This window comes from Dreissena polymorpha, chromosome 6 (genome assembly GCF_020536995.1).
Source record: "Dreissena polymorpha isolate Duluth1 chromosome 6, UMN_Dpol_1.0, whole genome shotgun sequence".
NCBI lineage: Eukaryota > Metazoa > Mollusca > Bivalvia > Myida > Dreissenidae > Dreissena > Dreissena polymorpha.
The window spans coordinates 43,816,450-43,837,977 of record NC_068360.1 but is presented as its reverse complement, the minus strand read 5'-3'; the positions used below and the strand labels follow the sequence as shown (position 1 = coordinate 43,837,977).

At 34.8% G+C, this 21,528-nt stretch overlaps 1 protein-coding gene across 1 annotated transcript; it reads right to left on the bottom strand.

The window, feature by feature from the left end:
* Positions 1-560: 560 nt before the first annotated feature.
* LOC127836365 (uncharacterized) lies at positions 561-21,074 on the bottom strand. Its single transcript, XM_052362961.1, has 19 exons — positions 20,941-21,074; positions 19,732-19,904; positions 18,827-18,986; positions 18,312-18,380; positions 17,028-17,225; positions 16,549-16,658; positions 16,183-16,323; positions 15,710-15,904; positions 14,822-14,937; positions 14,370-14,496; positions 13,080-13,189; positions 10,026-10,243; positions 9,174-9,354; positions 8,692-8,872; positions 8,272-8,529; positions 8,055-8,119; positions 7,103-7,224; positions 6,129-6,298; positions 561-5,617 (listed from the first exon to the last, which is right to left on the bottom strand). Exons 2-19 carry the CDS (start codon positions 19,897-19,899, stop codon positions 5,183-5,185), a joined length of 3,024 nt encoding a protein of 1,007 aa, XP_052218921.1. The 5' UTR covers positions 19,900-19,904; positions 20,941-21,074; the 3' UTR covers positions 561-5,182.
* Between the last annotated feature and the right edge of the window lie 454 nt (positions 21,075-21,528).

Genomic DNA, 21,528 nt, shown 5'->3' with positions numbered 1-21,528 from the left:
AAAAACATTGTTTTTTTGTTGTTGAGAGTTAAATTCATGTAAAACAATTTAGGTTTGACTGTATTTATACTCTTTGTATCAAGACAAAGGTCATGTTGCAGTTTATATTAAATCATATATTTAAAAAAATACACCATCAATCTGTGTTTCAATAACAGACATACCGAATGATAATAATAATAATAATAATTATAATAATAATAACTTTATTTTACGAAGATAACACATTAAGAAATAGCATATCTTTTTTACAATGTGGTCTTCAAAAAAAAAACACAGTATATGTAAATATAACTCAACAATGTCTAGCATACTGCAATCAGCCTTAAAAAAAATTACAAAAGCATCATATAATGAAAATAATAATACTTATACAAATAATATTAATAATATAAAATAATATTTATAAAATTACAATAATAATAATAATAATAATAATAATAATAATAATAATAATAATAATAATAATAATAATAATAATAATAATAATAATAATAAATAATAATAATAATAATAACAATAATAATAATGATAATTATAATAATAATAATAATAATGGTTATTTCATTCTTTCATAACAACAGACAATCACAAAGCAAAAAGAAGAAGAATAAAATACCCAAAGGCGGTATTTTAATCCATACAACCCACAATATCAAAAAAGGTTTTGCGTTTGTAGCAAATGATTTTTAAGGTGCCGTTTAAAGGAAATAATTGTAGGTGCTTGTCTTATATTATTTGGAATAAGGTTCCATATATTTCTCGCACAAAAGGAAAAAGTACGCTTTCCGTAATTCGTTTTAAATGCAACATATGATAAATCGTTGTGGGTGGTGGACCTAAGAAAGTATGTATTGTTATTTGATACAAAAATAACGTCATCAAAATAAGGAGGCATTGAGCCATCTAAAACTTTGTACACTATAGTCCCAACAAGAAATTTACACCTATTTTCAAATGACAACCAGCCCAGTTTATTGAAAATCGGAATTGAAGGAGAGGAAAACGGCTTATTCATTATTATTTTTGCAGCACGTTTCTGTATCGAAATTACGTTCTTTAAATTTGATCTTGTGGCTGAGCACCATATTGTACAACAATAGTCCATATGTGGTAAGATGTATGAATTATAAAACAACTTCATTGTTTCATAATTTAGATAGGGTTAAATGCGTTTTAATAAGGCTAGCTTTGAGTTGAGCTTTCGACAGACGTTATTTATATGCAGTTTCCAAGTGAGATGTTTGTCAACAGTTATACCAAGTAAATTATGATGTTCAACTTGATCAATAACAATGTTGTTGATTTTTAGTAATAAGGTGTTTGCAGACTTTTTAGCACTGGAGAATATCATGCATTTAGTTTTGTTTGGATGTATTAACATATTGTTAAAAGAGCACCAATTTGATATTATATCTAAGCCATTTTGCAAAGTACTTTGAATGCTTTTAATGTCAACATCAGCTGCATGTAAGGTAGAGTCATCTGCATAAAGATCTAACGCTCCCTTTTGAAGGAAAAACGGCATGTCATTAATATATATAAGGAAAAGAAGAGGGCCGAGAATAGTTCCTTGAGGTACCCCGGCTTTTATAGTTTGAAAAGCTGATTGTTGTGTTCCGACTTTGACGCATTGTTGTCTGTTAGATAGGTACGACTGCATCAAGGTAAGCACACTCTCAAAGAAATGATACATAGAAAGTTTTTTAAGTAAAATATCATGATCTACTAAATCAAAGGCTTTCCTAAGGTAAAGGTATACTGTCCCTACAATTTTTCCAGAATCTATGTTTTGTAGCCAAGAATCTATAAGTCGAATCAATGATGACTGACAAGAATGATTTTGACGAAAACGAGACTGGAAAGTATGCAACAATTGATGTTTTTCAAGAAATGACTTCATTTGATTTGAAATGTGTCTTTCAAATATCTTAGAAACAGTAGGGAGTATGGAAATGGGTCTATAGTTGTATAGGTCATTTTTATCTGATTCTTTATGCACAGGCAATATATATGCATTCTTAAGCCTGTCCGGAAAAATTCCACTTTGAATGCTCTTATTTATGATTGACGTTATTGAGCCGACAATGGTATCACCACAATGTTTGAGTATATCAGAACCGATATTGTCAAGGCCAGGTGCTTTATTGTTTTTTAAACAGTCGATTATTTTACGGACCTCAAATACTGTTATTGGTGCAATTTCAAATAAATGTGTTTTTAGTTTATCATTGAGATATCTTTTGAATTTTGTATAATTATATGGTTAAAATTTAGTTTTGGTGACCAAATCGGAGATGTTAGTAAAATGTGCGTTGAATGTGTCTAAGATCTCAGGAATGCTGTCAATGGTTGTATTATTTACGTCAAGTGTTAATGGCAGAGTGAGGGAAGGATTTGGATGTGCAAGGGAATTAATTGTTTTCCATATATGTTTTGTTGACACATTTTCCTTTACTGAGTTATTATAGAATTGTTGTTTATATTTTCTTATAAGAAACGTTACATGGTTCCTTTGTTTCTTGTACTCGTCGATTTTGTGATGTTTTTTCAACCAGTCTCGCATTTTAATTGCATGTTTAATTTCGTCTGAAAACCATCCAGGTAAAATTTGTGACTTAATTCTTTTTGTTTTAATAGGTGCATGGATGTTTAATGTTGATGTTATGGTATCAAGTAAAATAATTGAGATATGTATTGGGATCTGAGACCATGTCAATCATTTCTAAATTTGACATTAATAAATCGTTTTGAAAAGCGTGTTCCTTAAAATGTTTGAATTGCCTATATTCTTTTGATATATGCTTGTTCTTAGGTATTTTTGTATGCATTTGTCTTGTAAAACATACAGGAAAATGATCACTAACACTATACGATGAAACAAAAACATTGCTTATACGATCGGGTCTATTTGTATATAAATGATCAATAATTGTATACGATTTCTTTTTAATTCTTGTTGGTTTCGTTACTAACTATTTAAGACCATTTGAAATTACAAACGAATTCCAGCGGGAGTTTTTGAATGTTTCTTTTTCAGATTGAAAGTTCATATTTAAATCACCTAAAATATAAAGTTCTTTACTCATACAGTTAATAGCATTTTTAAAGCTGATATCATAGGCTGATACCCAGTCAATTGCAGAATCCGGTGGCCTATAAATAAAGTTAATTAGAAACGATTTAGCGTTTGGGAACATAATTTCAGTCCAGACCGATTCTAATGAGCACGTATTTAAATCTAATCTATGTTTGAAAGGTATATTGTCTTTTATGTAAACAACTATGCCACCACCCTTACGATTATCTCGGTCACGACGAATACAATTAAAAGTTGGAATTTGTATATCCGAATCTTGTATTTCATTGATTAAAAATGTTTCGCATAGTCCTAAAATATGTATTTTTGAATGTGAAAGTACATATTTAATTTCATCTAATTTAGGCATTATGTGACGTATATTAAGACAAACAACATTTAACCCTCTATTAGAAAAATTGAAGTCTAAATTAGGAGCAGTATTATTGTCACACTTGTCAATAGCAATACGCCTGTCAATATTGGAAATACATGTATTGCAATTTGTACTTGAACTAGATTTATCAATATTGTTTTTACTAGGTGTCAAATAATTTGAACAATATGATGTTTTAAAAAGAGAATTGCTCTTATCACATTTGCAGACATTATTATTACATTCTATACATATATACGTAAGTGTATGGAACCTGTTTGGAGAAAGGATACTGCTTGTTTGTTGTATATCATGCGATTGTCTGTTAAAATTGTCCTATATTGGAAACATCGTTGGAGCCATGACTCGTCTCTGTCCTCGGTATTTCCTGTGGCGCCCATGGTAGTACGAGTAGCCGCCGGCGCCCCATCGATTTTGGTAGCAGTCTTCAGCGCTGTGATTTCGCAGTCCACATACCGTGCATTTGTTTCCCTGTTGCCATCGCGATCTGTTAGTAAACGAAGCAATTTGGGGATGTTCGTTCACACTTCCTTTTCCGGACCCGTGCCTCGTTATTGGTAGTTGTTGATTTATGGCTGTAACAAGAGCACTAGTGCATTTTGCATTGAGATGAATGCCATCTCGATGGTAGTAATGGCGGGCTGTGTTCCCATTGCCAAATACAAACGCCTGATGACAATCAATGATGCGTGCGTTCATGTCTTCTCCAGTCCGCTTTAATAATTCATTGAGCGGAAGTACGTCAGTGTCTATGCGTGGTACACAAATATACTGCGCACGATTCCGATTTTCTTCTTATGTCCAGGATTAGAGATTTCGCGTCATTGTAGAGCGTCGATCGAGCAGAACCGGTAGCAGCATCATTTCCCCCAGCATAAACAACGATGTTATTGTATTTCGTAGCGATTTCTCTACTCAGATTTGACTGGATTTCCAATCACAGTATAAAAAATAAAACCGAATTGTTCCGGACAAGAACATAACCTCGATTGTCTGTAAATAAGTGAAAATACTGGACATGTCCAAGAATCTTTCAATCAACGTGTAGTCATTGCAAACCAGTTAGCACCAAAGTGAGTAATTTTAGTCATGTCAAAGACATTTCCTGGCTATGTTTCTCCTACTTAAAGGATTAAGATTACATCATCCATATTACGATAACATCAACTGTCATCTGCAGAACTTGAATCAAAGTATTGAGGATATATATAGAGGTATAGAGGATTCTTCTTAAACCTTTGGATAATGATCAATATCCAAACATAATAGGGTAGCCGGAACAGGTATTGATTTCACGAGTTGCCGGGCCGGTTCAAAAATGTGTCAGCTGAACACAAGATCATTACCAATGCAATTGATACCAAAAGCATCTTCAGGAAACAATCTAGGCACATATATGTTTAAAAAAGAATTCAAATTCCAAGTCATTATTGTTTTAACCTATTTATGCCTAGCGTCTAGAAAAAAGGACTTGGCAAACAGCGTAGACCTAGATGAGACGCCGCATGAAGCGGCGTCTCATCAGGGTCTGCGCTGTTTGCTTAAAGGCATTTCTGTAAGAAATATTCTAAATATAGAATTGAATACTAGACATCCCTAATTTTGGAAACAAATTGATCCAAATTAGAAGGATGTGAGAGTCCACTAGGCATAAATTGGTTAAGTAAAAAATTCAGTTGACATTTTTCTATCATACTACTTCTAAGTTATTTCAACAGCTGGATCAGTTTTTCAATCGAGAGTCTCATGTCCTTTGCCGTGGGTCTCCTGTCGGCATCATCAGACCACGCTGCTTGTATAAGATCGATTAAACCGCTAGGGGGCGCTTTCTCCGTGTTAAAACTCGGTCGCCAGCCTCCACGCGGGTCAGTCTGACGCTTTTGGATCGCAGTTAAGGGGTCGCCATAAAAACTGGGTCCAAGAATTTCTCTGTTCATGACGCTCCCCGTGTCTTCTCCAAACCACATTTCCCAATAAATAAGTGCCACGCTGTAGATGTCGATTTTGTTGGTCTGGTTTCCTGTTCCCAAAAGCACTTCCGGTGCCATATAAGCAGGGGAACCATTCAGTGTAAATGAGAGCCTATCGGTCGGCTTCGCAACGCCTACATCTGTTATCTTAGCAACGCCATTTTCTGCGATCTGAAAACAACAATATATTTTATACATTACTGCTTAATCAGTTACAAACTATTCTTAACTGATTAAGCAGAACATACATAACAAACATTCAAGAACAATACAAAATGTACCTTAAACACGGTATGTTACGTTTATAGGGCGTACACAATTTATATAGAAAATGTTTTTCTTTATTACAAGTGTTATGCATTAACGTTTAAATACTTTACTATTGTAGCGAATATGCCCACTGGTTTACAGAAGTTTAACCCATTTATGCCTAGCGTCTAGAAAAAAGGCCTTGGCAAACAGCGTAGATCCAGATGAGACGCCGCATCAGGGTCTGCGCTGTTTGCTTACAGGAATTTCTGTGAGAAATATTGTAAATATAGAAAGAAACATACTAGACATCCCTAATTTGGAAGATAAATGGATCCAATTTAGAAGGATGTGAGAGTCCACTAGGCATAAATGGGTTCAACTGATAGTGATATAGGTGACAACTCGCTCTTCGAAAGATAGGAATACCCACAAGCACATTCTCGGGCTTCATGTCTCGGTGCGTATATCGTTTCTCGTGAATATATTCCAGGCCGCTCGCAATGTCCCGGGCATGCGAAAGTGTCCTCCTCACCGCCTCCGGTCGTCTCGGTTGGTTAGGAGCGATGAGACCAGGGACATGTTCTGCCTTGCTGGCATGATCTTCGCAGAAATAGTTCGGTGTTAGTACGTTGCCATTTTGAATACTCGCTTAGATTCTATATTGCTATGTATAATTTTCATATTGATGTACAGTTTTTTTTTTTTTGCTCTTTGGGGTTCATTGAATCGTATTACTTCTTTCATGAGCGCCTCATAAACATTATCATGTGATTGGAAAAACATATCAGCAGTTTGTATTTAGGTTAAGAAAAGAGAAACAAATAAATCCCTTAATATAATAAGTTTTCGATTCTGTCTTAGTTATGCATTAACAAACCCGAATTTCACGAAGAGTATAACGTTTTCGACGTTTGTAATAAATTCTTCATAATAATGAATTCGTGGTTTACAAGAACAACTGTATCGTTCATATAAACGTGTGTTACTTTTATATTGAATACAACACTTCTCATATCGATCGTTTCCAAGAAAGTACGTTGAACAATGTGACAATAAAAAATACATTGGTAAGGGGAAAAATAACAAGAAAGTATTGACTACCTTAAAATGTATGGGCCGTGCTCTGTTAAAAGGGGATTTAACGCATGTGCGTGAAGTGTAATCCCAGATTAGTATGTGCGGTCCGCAAAGACTTATCAGGGATGCCACTTTCCGCTTTTATGATATGTTCTGTTTAAAGAAAGTATCTTCTTAGCAAAAATCTAGTTTAGGCGGAAAGTGTCGTCCCTGATTAGCCTGTACGGCATGTACAGGCTTATCTGGGACGATACGATACGCACATGCATTAAACCCCATTTCAAAGAGCACAAGTTTGTTTTGGGTGACAAAGGCTAGTCTGCGTACCGATGTACAAGTTCTTCAGCGATCCCTGGCAGAGCTCCATAACCATGATCCAGATTAGACCGGACCAACTCTTCTCAAAGGTTGCTCCGTAGTAGCGAATCACATTGGGATGAACCAAGTCACTGTAAAATTGTGTTATCGCGTAAGAGGGGTTGACCGTAATGGGATTAACTGATGCCTTGTAAATTGAAAAGGAACATGAAGTAAAATGACTTTTATAAATTTAAGTATTTTAAACGCCACTGGACAATGCACTTAAAGACTTTCAAACCCGAGACACAATTATATATTTTGCATACTTTACATGGTCAATACATTATTCCAATTGAATAATCATATCTAAAACATACACTAATATATGCACATTGCTGCTTATTGGTTATTCAGAGGATATGCGTATCTCAATTATTTCAAATATGTCCAATAAAACATTATACGTGAGCGAATTTGGTTGATTAAAGCCCCGTCGATTAAATGTCTGGTATAATCCACGGCACGTGCTACGTTGTTAGGCTACGTTGTAAACAAATGTCGTTCCTTGTATATAACAACTAAATGTTATATTGATGTTATAAAACTTTTAGATTTTCAATTAAATATGAATACAATTGTAATTAATAACGCACGACTCTTTGTCCCAGAACGATTATCTGATTTAAAAAAAAATGATTATTTGATTAGCGGTTATTTTTGGAACGCGGAGTAATATACTGACCGTGGTTACACTACAGTCATTATCAAAGTACGACAAACACTCATGAACACGCGAAATTCCAGGTAAACTAATTTTGTTTAAATAAAAAGGTTTCCTGAATAAAAAGTGGGATAAATAGAATAATAGGTTTGTGTTGATTATCGATCAGGTTTATCGTGCTCGGCACGAAAACGAAAAAAGACACAAAACTTATAACCCAAATACATCTGTCAAGACAACTCAAAGTAGAGCCCCTACCGCAGTATTTTATCTTCCATAAGTAGTTCCGTCACGTTTCCGATTTTCACGGCGCTACTTGATACCTGTTAAACAAAATGACGAATTTCATCTATTTATTTTTGCTTCATTATTTCCTTTTACATGCAATTTACTTGGCTTTCATATGTACTAAATATCGTGACCTACGATTCTAAATTGAAATGTGGCTCACCTAGTATATGAAACAAATGCCTACCTTCAATGCCACGGGTATTTGTTCTCTTTTCCATTCAGACTTGAAAACCTTGGAGAATGATCCGGAGTCTATGAATTTTTTATTCAGCCAGTCAAGCTCATTTAGTTCAATATCGAACTTCATGATCTTGTTGACATAGAATATGTCTAACTTGCCATGGAGTTCTGCGCATTCTCTCGCAATAGGCGGCAATTGTTCTTTCATCTTTTCAATCTGGGTCATGTTTTGTTTAAGCGTTTCGATTAGCTTTTGGTCAGCCTTAAACACAAGTAGAGAATGCACAAAAATGGTGTGGTATTTAAATTACGTTTATTAATTAATGTTAAAAATATCAAATATTACTTGCAGCATTATGGTGTCCTGACACTTCGTTTATTACCACAAAGAGCTTATATACACGCCCATACAAAACGTACATACCTGAAGGAAAATAGGTATCTTTCTGGCTGCTTCATTTATATCTTCGAAAAAGCGCTCAAAAAACTTCATCAATTTAGCACTCATGTCCTTGTGTTCCAGAATGCTCTTCATGTAAATAGCGGCAGCTTTAGCCATGATATCTGCCTTAGTGTCCATGGATGCCTTGTCAGTGTATGACTTTCTACAGCAAGTTTAAGACAGAAGTTATTAGATTAATGTGTATTTATTATGTAAATGTATACTTATTAAAACTATTCAATATTAAATTTCTGCATTAAACAGTTCATTAAATGACAGAGATTGTTTTTAAATAATAAATGCAGCATCAAACACACGGAGCTTACAATACCAACATGAACTATTGTCGAATTATATACTAATTGGACATATTGAAGTTTTGCAGAATGGAGAATTAAGACGCATTAAGTATATTTATTCAAGCTTTTATTTCTTTTGTGTCGACTTTTATCTAAGACCCTTACTTGAAAAGATCGCGAACTTCTTTATCGTTCGTGTCAAGCAAACCGATGCAGCTGACGGCACCTCCGAGCGTGCTGTACGTTCTCTCTATCGTCCCTCTCTTCTTGCCAAACATTTTCTTTCCGGTCAGCTCGTGTATCGTCCGCAGTATGGTGGTGCGGTCATTCGGATGGCTTAGCAGTTCTAAATAGTATATTTTATTACACAATAAACTAGCGGACTTAAGAATATTACGGATTGTGTCCAAATAAAACGTGTTAAAATGGGTTCGCCGAATCAAGACAAATATTGTCGCTGCTACGACAAGAACCTTAAAATTACCAATTCGAGGTATTTAACGAAGTTTTAGGATTTACATAAATGTAAATATGAATTTGTATATGTTGACATAATCAGGGAAAAAGTGTGTTAATTTACAAAACAATTTGTGTTGAAAAATTATACCGACTGAATTACCACTCGTAAGTAAGTTACAATTCGTGGACCAGTTGAATTGAGATAACACAATAACAGTTCAATGAGATATCCAAGGGTAAATTCTTATTTTAAATCTTGATTTATTGAACATATTTTTAGAAATAAACACTCGTTAAAATCTTTTTGGCGACCCTGTGTTCAAGTAGAGTATTGATGTTCACTGTTATATTTAAAGATTGGGACTACAGTTTAAAGAAGTTGTTGGAACAATCTCCATATTCGTATATATATATATTGGAACTTATGCGCTGTTTGATTAAAGGAATTTCTGTAAGAAATATTCTGAATATAGATATACAATACTAGACAACTCTAATTTTGGAAATAAAGTGATACAATTTAGAAGGATGGGAGAGTCCATGGATTAAAATACTCGCTTTCTATTTCGTGCACTTGATGAGTAAGGAGCCCAAACTCCTTCGTAAACACGTCTACGATCTCTCGTTCAATCCCGTGTAACGTCTGGTTGTCCCTTTCCCAAGCGTCCATGACGCTCGCAATACGTTCGGAAATCTTCAGCGCCGCCTCGTCTGCCGTCAGCTTCCATTTCCGGAATACTTTCGGACAGTCGCTTTCGTTGTCCCATTTACAGAGTCTATTGGATGTACATTTAATGTACATGTAAGTCACAACGACGGTTATTACACATGTACTGTACGGCGTTTTGAATAACCACAAAAAAAGAACAACAACATAGCTTAAATACTAAATATTTAACATTCAACAGTTTTACGAAGAAGAGATGTAGTAGGAATGATCCGGAAGTTTACATATTTATGTTGTGGCAATTCCATCTAAGTCTAAGGGAAACAAATGCGACAAGGTACCAAATGGTAGTTCCAGTCAAATAAATATATTAGATATGTTTTGTGATTTTGAAAGTATTTTTAATGGTCGGCCTGATATGAAAACAGGTAAGTTTTTTTTTCTTAACTCTAGCACATTCCGGAGTAAGCCCTTTATGCCCGGGAGGCATCCAACTGATTGATTGTTCACCGGGGATGAACAACTTTTGTCACGTGACCACTAAAGTCAACGCAGGTTGTTGAATTGCATCAGGCATCCCGCTCCGTCAGGTAATTTTCATCTTTTTATAGAGAATATGTGAAAATTTCTGGACAATACAAAGCTTATGACATGCTTCATACCTTTTTGTATATTAAGACGCATTGCACTTGTTTCGAAGCTTTGCAGTTTTTAAGAACACTTCGTCACAAAATTTACATTTTCGATGCAAACGCAGTTTGATTAGATATTTTTTCACTTTTTATTCGCGAATAAATCATATTGCTAGAAAAATGAGAGCACACGATGCTTAATTTTTGTTTATTTATTGTATTTGAAATAAAAGTTGTTGTGTTGTAATATTTAATTTGGTCAATTCTTGCTATTTCAAAAATATACAAACGCGGGTTGGTTGAAAAAACGCAGTTTGCTGAAGCTGGTTTATGACAAACGCAGGTTGGTTAAGATTACGGAATCCGGAATGCAAAATGAACAGGTAAATTGCTTTGCAGCTCCGGACGTGACGATTCAGTTCATCTTTCGTTGAAAACTTTTTGCCGCATTGTTCACAGGGGAACGGCTTTTTAACACCATGAATGCTGCATCGAATTAACAAAAAAATGGAACTGCTCAATTATCATTCAATACAGAAAAATACACACAGAATATTATCCATAATAATATGGAACTTATCAAAATGATGGTCGTCAGAAGCGCTCCAGATAAGGCGCGTAAACGCGTATTTACGCATTTCAAAATCCAAAATACGCATTAAAAATATGTGTAAGGGTCCAATTACATACGTGAAGTATCGGTACGCGTACAGTCTGGATATATGCGGTTAAATTCCAATTGTTCAGTGACAATTTGCAATGAAATTTATCTGGACCATTATTGTCGTTAAAAACTAAACACTATAATGAACACACCAATATGCACCACATACACTAGTAGTTATTTGTTATTTTTAAGCCAGCTTATTTCGAAAACACCATACAAAACAGTTTTAGTAGTGCTTTGCAACTAGGTTATAAAGAACATACTTGCGCTCAGAATGCAGTGACCTATGTTGAATTGTATTTTGATTTTGAAACCGACAGAACCTAGCATTATACTAAATACAATATAACACCTGTGTCATGTTGAACGCCTGTTTTGTGTAAAATGTTTTTCCACAACAGGCGAATCGTTCAGTCCCTCTTTGGCGCTTATCATGAAGCTTTAACCCCCACTCCGATTTAAATATCTTCCCACATATTTCACACACGAGCGTCATTTTTCTGTAATAAAAGAAATACTATTTGTTTAAGAATATTTCTAAAATGTTTTATAACGTTTTAAAGACTACATCATAAGAGATATGAAATGCAAGTGATTGGATGTGACACAATATTTTATTATTTTTGTCACAGTTCAATAAACATGCGTGTTTACTAATGCACGGGATTTTCGTGAGTTTTGGCGGCTATAGCGTCAATTGAAGTTCCGTAGTCATATATTGTTTTGAATAGTTAATATTTTCGTATTTGTAACCTTATCATAATTTTGAAGACTTTCAAAAATGTGTACAGTGTGCGTTTCATCATCCTTTGAATATTTTCGCATCCTGCGTTTGCCATTTCCTATTGCTCAAGAAATACCAACCTGCGTTTGCAAAACAATACAAAACATACAAGTAAGATATTTTTAAAATTTCAAGTACAATCATACTAATTCAGGCGTTAAACCAATATTTTTTAAAGAAAATCATCAAAACCACAAAAACCAACAGCGTTTGTATTGCATTTCAGAATTTTGTGTCGAAGTGTTATCGGAAAGTGGAAACAGTAAAGGAAATCGAATCATTTCAAATAAAAGTTTATTTAGTATACTGTGTCATAGGCTATCGCTTTTTTTAAACTGAAATTTCGATCATATGAAAAAACAACAAAACTTACCTTAATGTGCAAGATTACAGACTGTTTCTTCAACCGGCGTTGACTTTTGCGGTCACGTGATACAAGTTGTTCAACCCCGGTGTTGTTATTAAACAAAATCGACGGAGTTAAAGTCTGAGCAAATATGTATGCGAACACAGTTATAACTGGCATTGTTATATAATATTTTAACCATGTGTATAGAGTTATCACTTTAGAAACTTTTTCTATTCTAGCATTAGTGTATTAAATGTTTTACATAAATTAAGTGTATAACAACATGCTTTAATGTTCTTAAATGTATGATTATGTATCACTCTGTTCGACATATTTTCGTGTAAATGCTGTATTTTGGGCCAGTGGCCTATATTACCCAATAAACATGTCTATGTCTATGTCTATTGTTATATAATATAATAATGCTATTTATATATTTATATAAATTAATTAATAAACCGTTTCAATCGTAATTGCTATAAATTGTTTGCACTACTTCTTTTAACACCGTACTTGTTGTGAAGATTCCTGTGTTGGAGCATTTCTCTGATTGTGTTGGTTATCCTGTAAATTTCGAACTCCACCTTGTGTCGTAGCTTCTTTACACACTCGTCGGTGTTGTGCTGTAATATGACACCAATCACATTTGAGTCGCGTTCTGAGAAAACTGGGCATAATGCCTGTGCGTAAAGTGCCGTCCTAGATTAGCCTGCGGACTTCACAGGCTAATGTGGGACGACACTTTACGCACATGCATTATGCCCAGTTTTCTCAGAACAAGACGCATTTGGTATTTCTAAATATATGTGTCAAAGATAATGCAAAAGGCAATAGTTGTTGTATTAGATTCGCCAAATTATATTTGAACCTGTGACATCAAACATGTTGCATTATAAAAGGGGCAGTCCAACAGATAAAGCGTCGTATCGACGCGAAACGATATTTTGGGAAACTAAGAGGATTGCTTAATAGCTATAAAATACATCCGCTCAAAACATGAACGTAGATGGTCGAGTTGTCTAGGCGGGATGCTTTTTACTCCAGGACTCCAGGAATCCAGGGGTCAGTGGTTCGAGCCCTGTTGAGGTTTACTTTTTTTTTACTTTTTTTAAATTGTATTCTTGTTTTTTTTTAAAGGAGATTTTTAGTTCAAATGTTAAAATTTATCAATATAAAGCATTTAAAGCATTTAATGACAAGCTTCAATAATGCCAATATCTGTTGGACGGCCCCTTTAAAACATATAAAAATATCACGCATATGTAATGATCAACATGATATTAGAATACATCACAAATGTATACGTATGCTGAAAAGTGTGTTGCGCATTAGTATTCTCAAAAGCGCATTACTTAATAAAATAGAACTAACATCTACGTCAATACTGTGTATCTAACCCTTCCATTACTTATCAAAATGTTACATATAAAATGACGTGCCTCTGCAAACGATCAGCCGTGTCCAAACACCTTCTCGTGTGGTTAATATACACAAGACTTTGGATCGTGGTCAAGACAAAAACAATTGCTTATATAGGAATCACTTTTAATTGAAAATATGTTATCAATTACAAATTAAAAGTTTTTCATTGTAAGTTAAAATATAGTTATTTATATTAGCAAGAGCGGTAAATAACAAAATGCACAGTACAATACATGTAAATACTAGAAAAGGATTGAAGCGGAAGAAAAACAACTTATGAAGTTCCTCATCATTATTGCTCTCAATGTATTCTGGCTGTACGGTCACCATTAAGAACTTTATTAAAAACTTTCCAAATCTGCATAAATGCATAATGTGTACCTGGAGCTCTGCCACATGCCCCTGCATCTCCGTGTACTTCCGTTTCAGCTCTTCCGCCGACATCTCGTGCTGTACGCCTGCCACGCGCAGAACGTATGCGGTGCGGGACAAAAGTGAAGAAAGCCACCTGGAATGCATACATTAACATTTACAGTTTAGATTTTTAAAACAATCCTTTACTATTTGGTCAATGCGTAAGGTCATGTATCTTCTAAACGTAATCATTTACACGGTAGATACGATTTATTCTAAATGCCGTTGACATTGTCAAGCGTAGCTGTTTTGTTATTATATGCATAGCATTTTTATGAAGGTTATGAACAACAAATATGTTTCAAAGTGTATTTACATTTATTTATTTTCTATGTTATTTGCACTTTTTGGTGCAGCTTTATACATTATATATTTTTCCAATTCTGTATGACATGCCATTATGTAATGTTTAACAATACCAATAATGCTCTTTCATCGCGTGGCGGTGAGGGTTTGGAATCAACTCGCCTATCCTTTGCAAGAGGGTCACCTGATCATCTGAAAGTGTCTTATGGTCTTCATATATATCTCGAGCCTGAAACAGCCCACGAAGAGAAGTTTAGCTAGCTTTAACAAGAAATATACACACCATAATCCAACTTCGTTTAATGGTACAAACATAATGTAACAACCATGACATAAAAAGAAATAAACTTTGTTAAACATAACTGATTAACTCGAACAAGTGTGTACGTAAAGATGTGGTTTATGACGTAAAAGTAACACGTGCTATTGTCTCAAAATTTCATAACAATACACCGCAAGTCGATTAAATATAGAATCCCTATGTGAATATGTGTGTAATCGTATTTGTACAAAACATATGTGTACATTCGATCATTATATACCCTCTAAACAAACGACCAACAATTTGCCAATAAAAACAAATACATGTGTATCAAATTTTATCACGCGTAGTGCTTCAATGATTGAGCAGGGTAGAAATTGGATCAAGTAGTTTAGCAGTGGCATATGAATAATGATATTGCTTCTTTCGTATCGGATATGTGACGAATCGGTTGATATCTTTTGCCAATTAAGACCAGGTTGATTACCATTAAATTACCATGGCAATACTAATATCTGAAGCACTTGGTAAAAAACATGACTTGAATAAGATAACGCCCACATCCGATGTAGATCCGAAAAACTGTACAATCGCTATAGAACATGACACGAAAATTTAAAATACAATGCCAACTTGCTTGCATTAATTTTTTAGCGGACATGTAGTTATCTTGGTGAACTCCCGGAGAGACAGAGAACAATTGGATTCTGCAAATGCAAAAATAACATTGTGTTATTACCTTGGTAACAGACATGTAATGAATCTGGTTATTCCTTATTTCGGGGTAGACATTTGAGAGTTGCTCAAAAATGTCTTTCTGTACCACTGTCGTGTCACATTGGGGCACGTTTTCACTCTTGTTTCCAATAAAAAGCAAGCTATCTGGACCGAACTCCTTTGAGCTGTTCACTACAGTCTTCAGAAGGTGACCAAGCTAAATATAGTGGTAAAGTGAGAATATTAAAATGTTTCTCTGCACCGCTTAATTTACTTTTTACATACTCGTGTCAATGATCATTGTTACTCAATTATACGTACATTAAATGTATATATTATCAACAGGAAATATGTGTCCATGTGTGCAGTTTCTATTAGAGAAGTTGTAGCTCTAAGCTTTTGGTGTGTGATGAGTATTGCAAACTTATATTTTAGCAAAACAAGTTTATCAAAACAAAATACAAAACAATTGTGCAACTAAAACGTTATACGAACCCGGCTATGCGACAAGCCACCGGCTGTATTGGTGTTCATGACGTAGACAAAACCGAAGGCGGACTTAATGTATTTTTCAAGTCGATGATCTAAGTTGTTTCCTCCGCCTATGCCCGGAATGTCAACAATCACGACGCTTTTCTGTAATGGTGCATTTATATGTTAAACACTTTTCAAAAAGATTACAAAATGAACAGCAAAATGTCATCAGAAAACTACAAAATAAGAACTTATATCTAATGGACTTGTATTGTAAAATAAACAATTTATCACGAGTCAAATGCATCGAAGAACAGAAACAACACAAAAACAGTAAACACTAAACATAAACACTTTTTTCTGCTGTTTATAGATATAGATACTGACACTTAAGGTTTTGAAGTGATAGTAGAGTTCGATATGATCATAAGGATTGTCGTCATTTGCGTCGCATTCAGTCACGCAATCCTTGAACTCCTGTATGCCCCGTTGGTCATCTGTAACATAACAACATACGAGGTTCAAAACGGTGATTTTAAGAACATAGCATATACGTGCATGCAAGACAATAGTCTTTATCACTCATAATAGTTTAAATCTGTATCTACATTGGTAATACCAATAACTATTTAGCTATTTGACGTTTGTATTTTTAGCTGTTATCTTTTCAGGCAACACACACACACACACACACATATATATATATATATATATATATATATATATATATATATATATATATATATATATATATATCCGTTGTTTTATTAACCAAGTCAATAACTCAATACCGAAGCAATTGATTCTCGTGCCTAATGAATTCCTATTGTACGCATTTTCCCCATGCTACTTTAATATTAACATACCCAGTTTAATGACTCTCGGTTTCATCGATCTCTGTTGCCCGCGGTCTGTCCACGAAGACTTAAAGTAGCACCTAGCCTCATTGATATCGCTACACCGGATCTCCACAATCGTGTTTGAGCACTTCAGCGTGTCCGTCGGGAGAACGTGACAGTCCAAGAATAGATTGATAATGCTCGACTTCCCTGCTCCAACCTCGCCTGGTGATATAAACGTTCAGTTCTCACACCTCAGTTCTAACATACCAATGATCGAATGGAAAGTATGCATATTGATGGAATCTGCAAACACTTTAATGGGATCCTGCGATAATTTCTTTTCAATAGCAAGATTACAATGTACAAAACGACACATTAAATTGGTATATTGTATTGGTCACGTTCTTGTTATTTCTCAAAAGAATGTGAACTTTGTTATCGTTCAAGGAATACTACTTTTGGTTGTTTTCATATTCTTAATATCCGTTTCAACAAAGTAAGTAAACCATCTTATCAAATCAAGTGAGTGGCTAATATTGATATTCCAATGTTATACTATAATAAAACCCTTTGTGCTCAGGTTTTATCCGTAATTGTCGTGTATTGGCAACCGGTAACTCGTCTCGATAAGCAATACGTTTAAATGATTTGGTTCTCAATAACCGATCAATTCGGATACATCATTCAATTTATTACTATGCCTACTAAGATTGAAGTCTTCAAAACAACATTGAAACCGCGCGTTCGGTCAATAGCGATACATCGCTAATGTTATACTTGTTATGTACAAACCGACTTAAAATAAAATTTGTATTTGTATTTGTATTTTGCTTTTAAAAACTGACCAGTCCTATAAAAGACATTTCTTTTGAAGAAGTCAAAACGTATTTCGATCAGATAACGTAATAATACACAATGTATACTTTTCATGGGATTTATAACATTTCATAGGGATTGTTGGTGGACCAATACTGCTGCAGGTGAAAGTCGAATGTGTATACTAGAATATTACAACAAAGTACTTTTTATATATCTACGTGAAATGTTAACCCATTTATGCCTAGTGGACTATCCCATCCTACTTAACTGGATTAATTTATTTCCAAAATTAGGGATGTCTAGTATATTTATTTCTATATTAAGAATATTTCTTACAGAACTTCCTTTAAGCAAACAGCACAGACCCTGATGAGACGCCGCATCATGCGGCGTCTCATCAGGGTCTACGCTGTTTGCCAAGGCCTTTTTTCTAGACGCTAGTCATAAATGGGTTACAGACGCTGTCGTCAGTTTCATTGTCTGACTGACCTGCAACCAGAATCCAGCATTGTAAGGACTCCAATGAATGGGCCATGGTTCGAATGGTGTCGTCTAGGGCTTTGAAAAGAACGTGGTTAATTTGATAAGAATAGCAACACTGACTATCAAGCAGATTCTACTAGTAATATACACTATTCGCACCGTTTACCTTTCATTTACCTTTATATATTCGTTTTTTTAAGCCTAATGTGTATTTTGGACTTTAATTTTTAGAATTTATGTCAAAGCTTTTTTAAAGCCATCACCGCCTATCATAACACATTATTATTCACTTATAAATGTAACAACATATGTTTCAAGGCTTGTTTTGATTGTATATTTATTTTGAGAGAAAGATTGGAGTGTTTTATTTCAATTTAATTAACGTTAGCAAATGTTAAGCAGAAAAAGTTATTTATATGCGACAAATCAAGCTACACAATATTGTTACACATAAGATAAAATAATCTTGCAAACTCTAAACAAATAAGAGTATATGTACAATGCACTATAATTGCACATACAAGGGTACGATTGTAGTAGGTTGGACTTCAGTTTTTCTGGTATGTCTTGGACAAGTTTTTCTGTCTGTTGTAACTTATTCTGCAGCTCCATTCGCACTTCTTCCTGATCCTGGCTCGCTTTAAGGATTCCACCCAGGAAAGGAACAGGCGACTTGGGACTCTTTATAATGAAATGTCTTTGATTATGTGTATTCTCGTTATGTGTACAATTGCACAATATCCTTATTGGTTAGATGGTGAAGTTATGATAATTAAGTATTTTAAGGTTTATTATTATAAGAAGTAGCATGATAAGAATTAGTAGAAGCAGTATAAGTAGAAGTATTAGAAGTAGAAGTAGTAAAGGTAGTAATTGTAGTAGTAGTAGAAGTTGTTGCTGTTGATGATGATGTGGTTGTTGTTGTTATAATGAAATGAAAACTAAGGTAGATAAAATTCTGCATTGTTGAATCGTCAGTATTTGTTGTCGGATTTTATAGTTTTTTTATCAGAAATGTTGAGGATCAATGTGCAATAAACATTGTACAGAGAACAACGATAAAAACCGAGTAAACCAACACTGAGTATTAGTGTACTTATGGTGTGTATTCAGTGTAGGTAACACACTTCAGTCTCATGAATTGTGCCGTGCTCTGTGAAAATGGGGTTTAATGCATGTGCGTAAAGTGTCATCCCAGATTAACCTGTGCAGTCCGCACAGGTCATCCGGGACGACACTTTCCGCCGAAACTGAATTTTGCTAAAAAGAGACTTTCTTTAAACAGAAAATATAAAGCACGCGGAAAGTGTCGTCCCTGATAAGCCTGTGCGGACTGCACAGGCTAATCTGGGACGACACTTTACACACATGCATTAAATTCCCTTTGCACAGAGCACGGCTAAATTATGTTATTTTTGTACACAACCTCTCTCCCGTCGCCTTCTTTCCATTTGGTTAACAGACGACTTTTTATTTCTTGTAATTGACGGAGACCCTGAACCTCCAAGTTCCACACTTTCGCCAAACGTAACGCGTCCCCTAGGTTCAGCTCTAGGATCTTCTCTTGGGTCCATGCATCAAATAAAGGGTCCATGGAAACTGAATATATTCGGGCTACTATAGAGAGCAGAATAAGTTACATTGCAGCCTACAAACGGAGAATTATTTTGTTTTGAGAATTGCTGGATTATTCTTCTGTCTACATGAGGTTCCATGTAATCAAATACGAATCACATGGCGCGTTTTAAAAACATTACCATGTAAACATGTTCTACAAATACTGTCGTTACACTTCTTCAGTCGTTTTTAAAGAGCTCTTAAAAGGAAAATAAACACTGGATGTATCATTGACAAAACTCATCATTTCGCAAAAAAAACCTTAAGATTTAAATAAAACAGCGATTAATAATAACGGAAAACAATAAAAATATTATCATAAGGCCAAATATTGCTTTCAATTTACACGTCGGTCAATACAAAAAAAAATGAGTCATGTAAACCCAATCGGTTTAAAACAAAATGATTAATACTTACAAACTACTACTTTAGGATTCTTTAAGCCGCGACGTTTACACTGATCTACCCTAGCTATCCTTACACAAACAATCAATCATAGGAGTCGTGTTCTGTGAAAATGGGGTTTAAAGCATGTGCGTAAAGTGTCGTCCCATATTAGCCTGTGCAATCCGACACTTTCCGCTTTTATGATATTTTCTGTTTAAAGAAAGTCTATTCTTAGCAAAAATCTAGTTTAGGCGGAAAGTATCGTCCCTGATTGGCCTGTGCGGACTTCACAGGCTAATCTGGGATGACACTTTACGCACATGCATTAAACCCCTTTTTTCACAGAGCACGACTCAAATTACTTTGACCAAGAACGTCGGTAATCTATACACAAATGAGCGTATGAAAGAAAGCCTTTTCAGTCAAAGTATGGCGTGTTTGATATAATTGGACGTTCTGGATTATAATACTATAATTATGATAACAGATACCTAATATTACTGTTTGGCTTACAGACAACTTTAGTCTGGCACATAATATAGCGTTGAAAATCGTTCTTAAATATCGTATCAGCAGATTAAACATACAACAAAATGGTACATTTCTGACTGACAAAACATATTTGTCGTACCTGAATTTGTGTATTCCTTAAAATGTGTTCACCCGTTCTTAAAGCGCAGTTTTAGTGCAATCATGAAGTATAGTGCAGATGACACCTATCGGTGTATTCGAAACGTAATCAAACATGAAATGATTATGTGCATGATCAAGTTTCAAAAAAGACATTGAATGAATTGTTTGGTTATAGCAAACTATGCTTTAATTAGACAGGAGAAATCCTCTTTTAAACATGTGTGAATGCAAACAAATGTGCAGTGCAATATTTAGTCAATGCTTCGATCTCTTATAACTTCCTTGTTCAATTGTTGGTGATAATGTAATGTAGATCTTAAAACCAAAAGATCGCACTCCTGATCAATATCAGAAAAGCCTGTAATTCCATACTTTTGAAATACGTATTACTAATATGAAACGTGTTCTGAGAAAACTGGGCTTTATGCATGTGCGTAAAGTGTCGTCCCAGATTAGCCTGTGCAGTCCGCACAGGCTAATCAGGGGCGACACTTTCCACTTTTATGACATTTTTCTTTTAATGAAGTCTGTTCTAAGCAAAAATCCAATTTAGGCGGAAAGTGTCGTCCCTGATTAACCTGTGCGG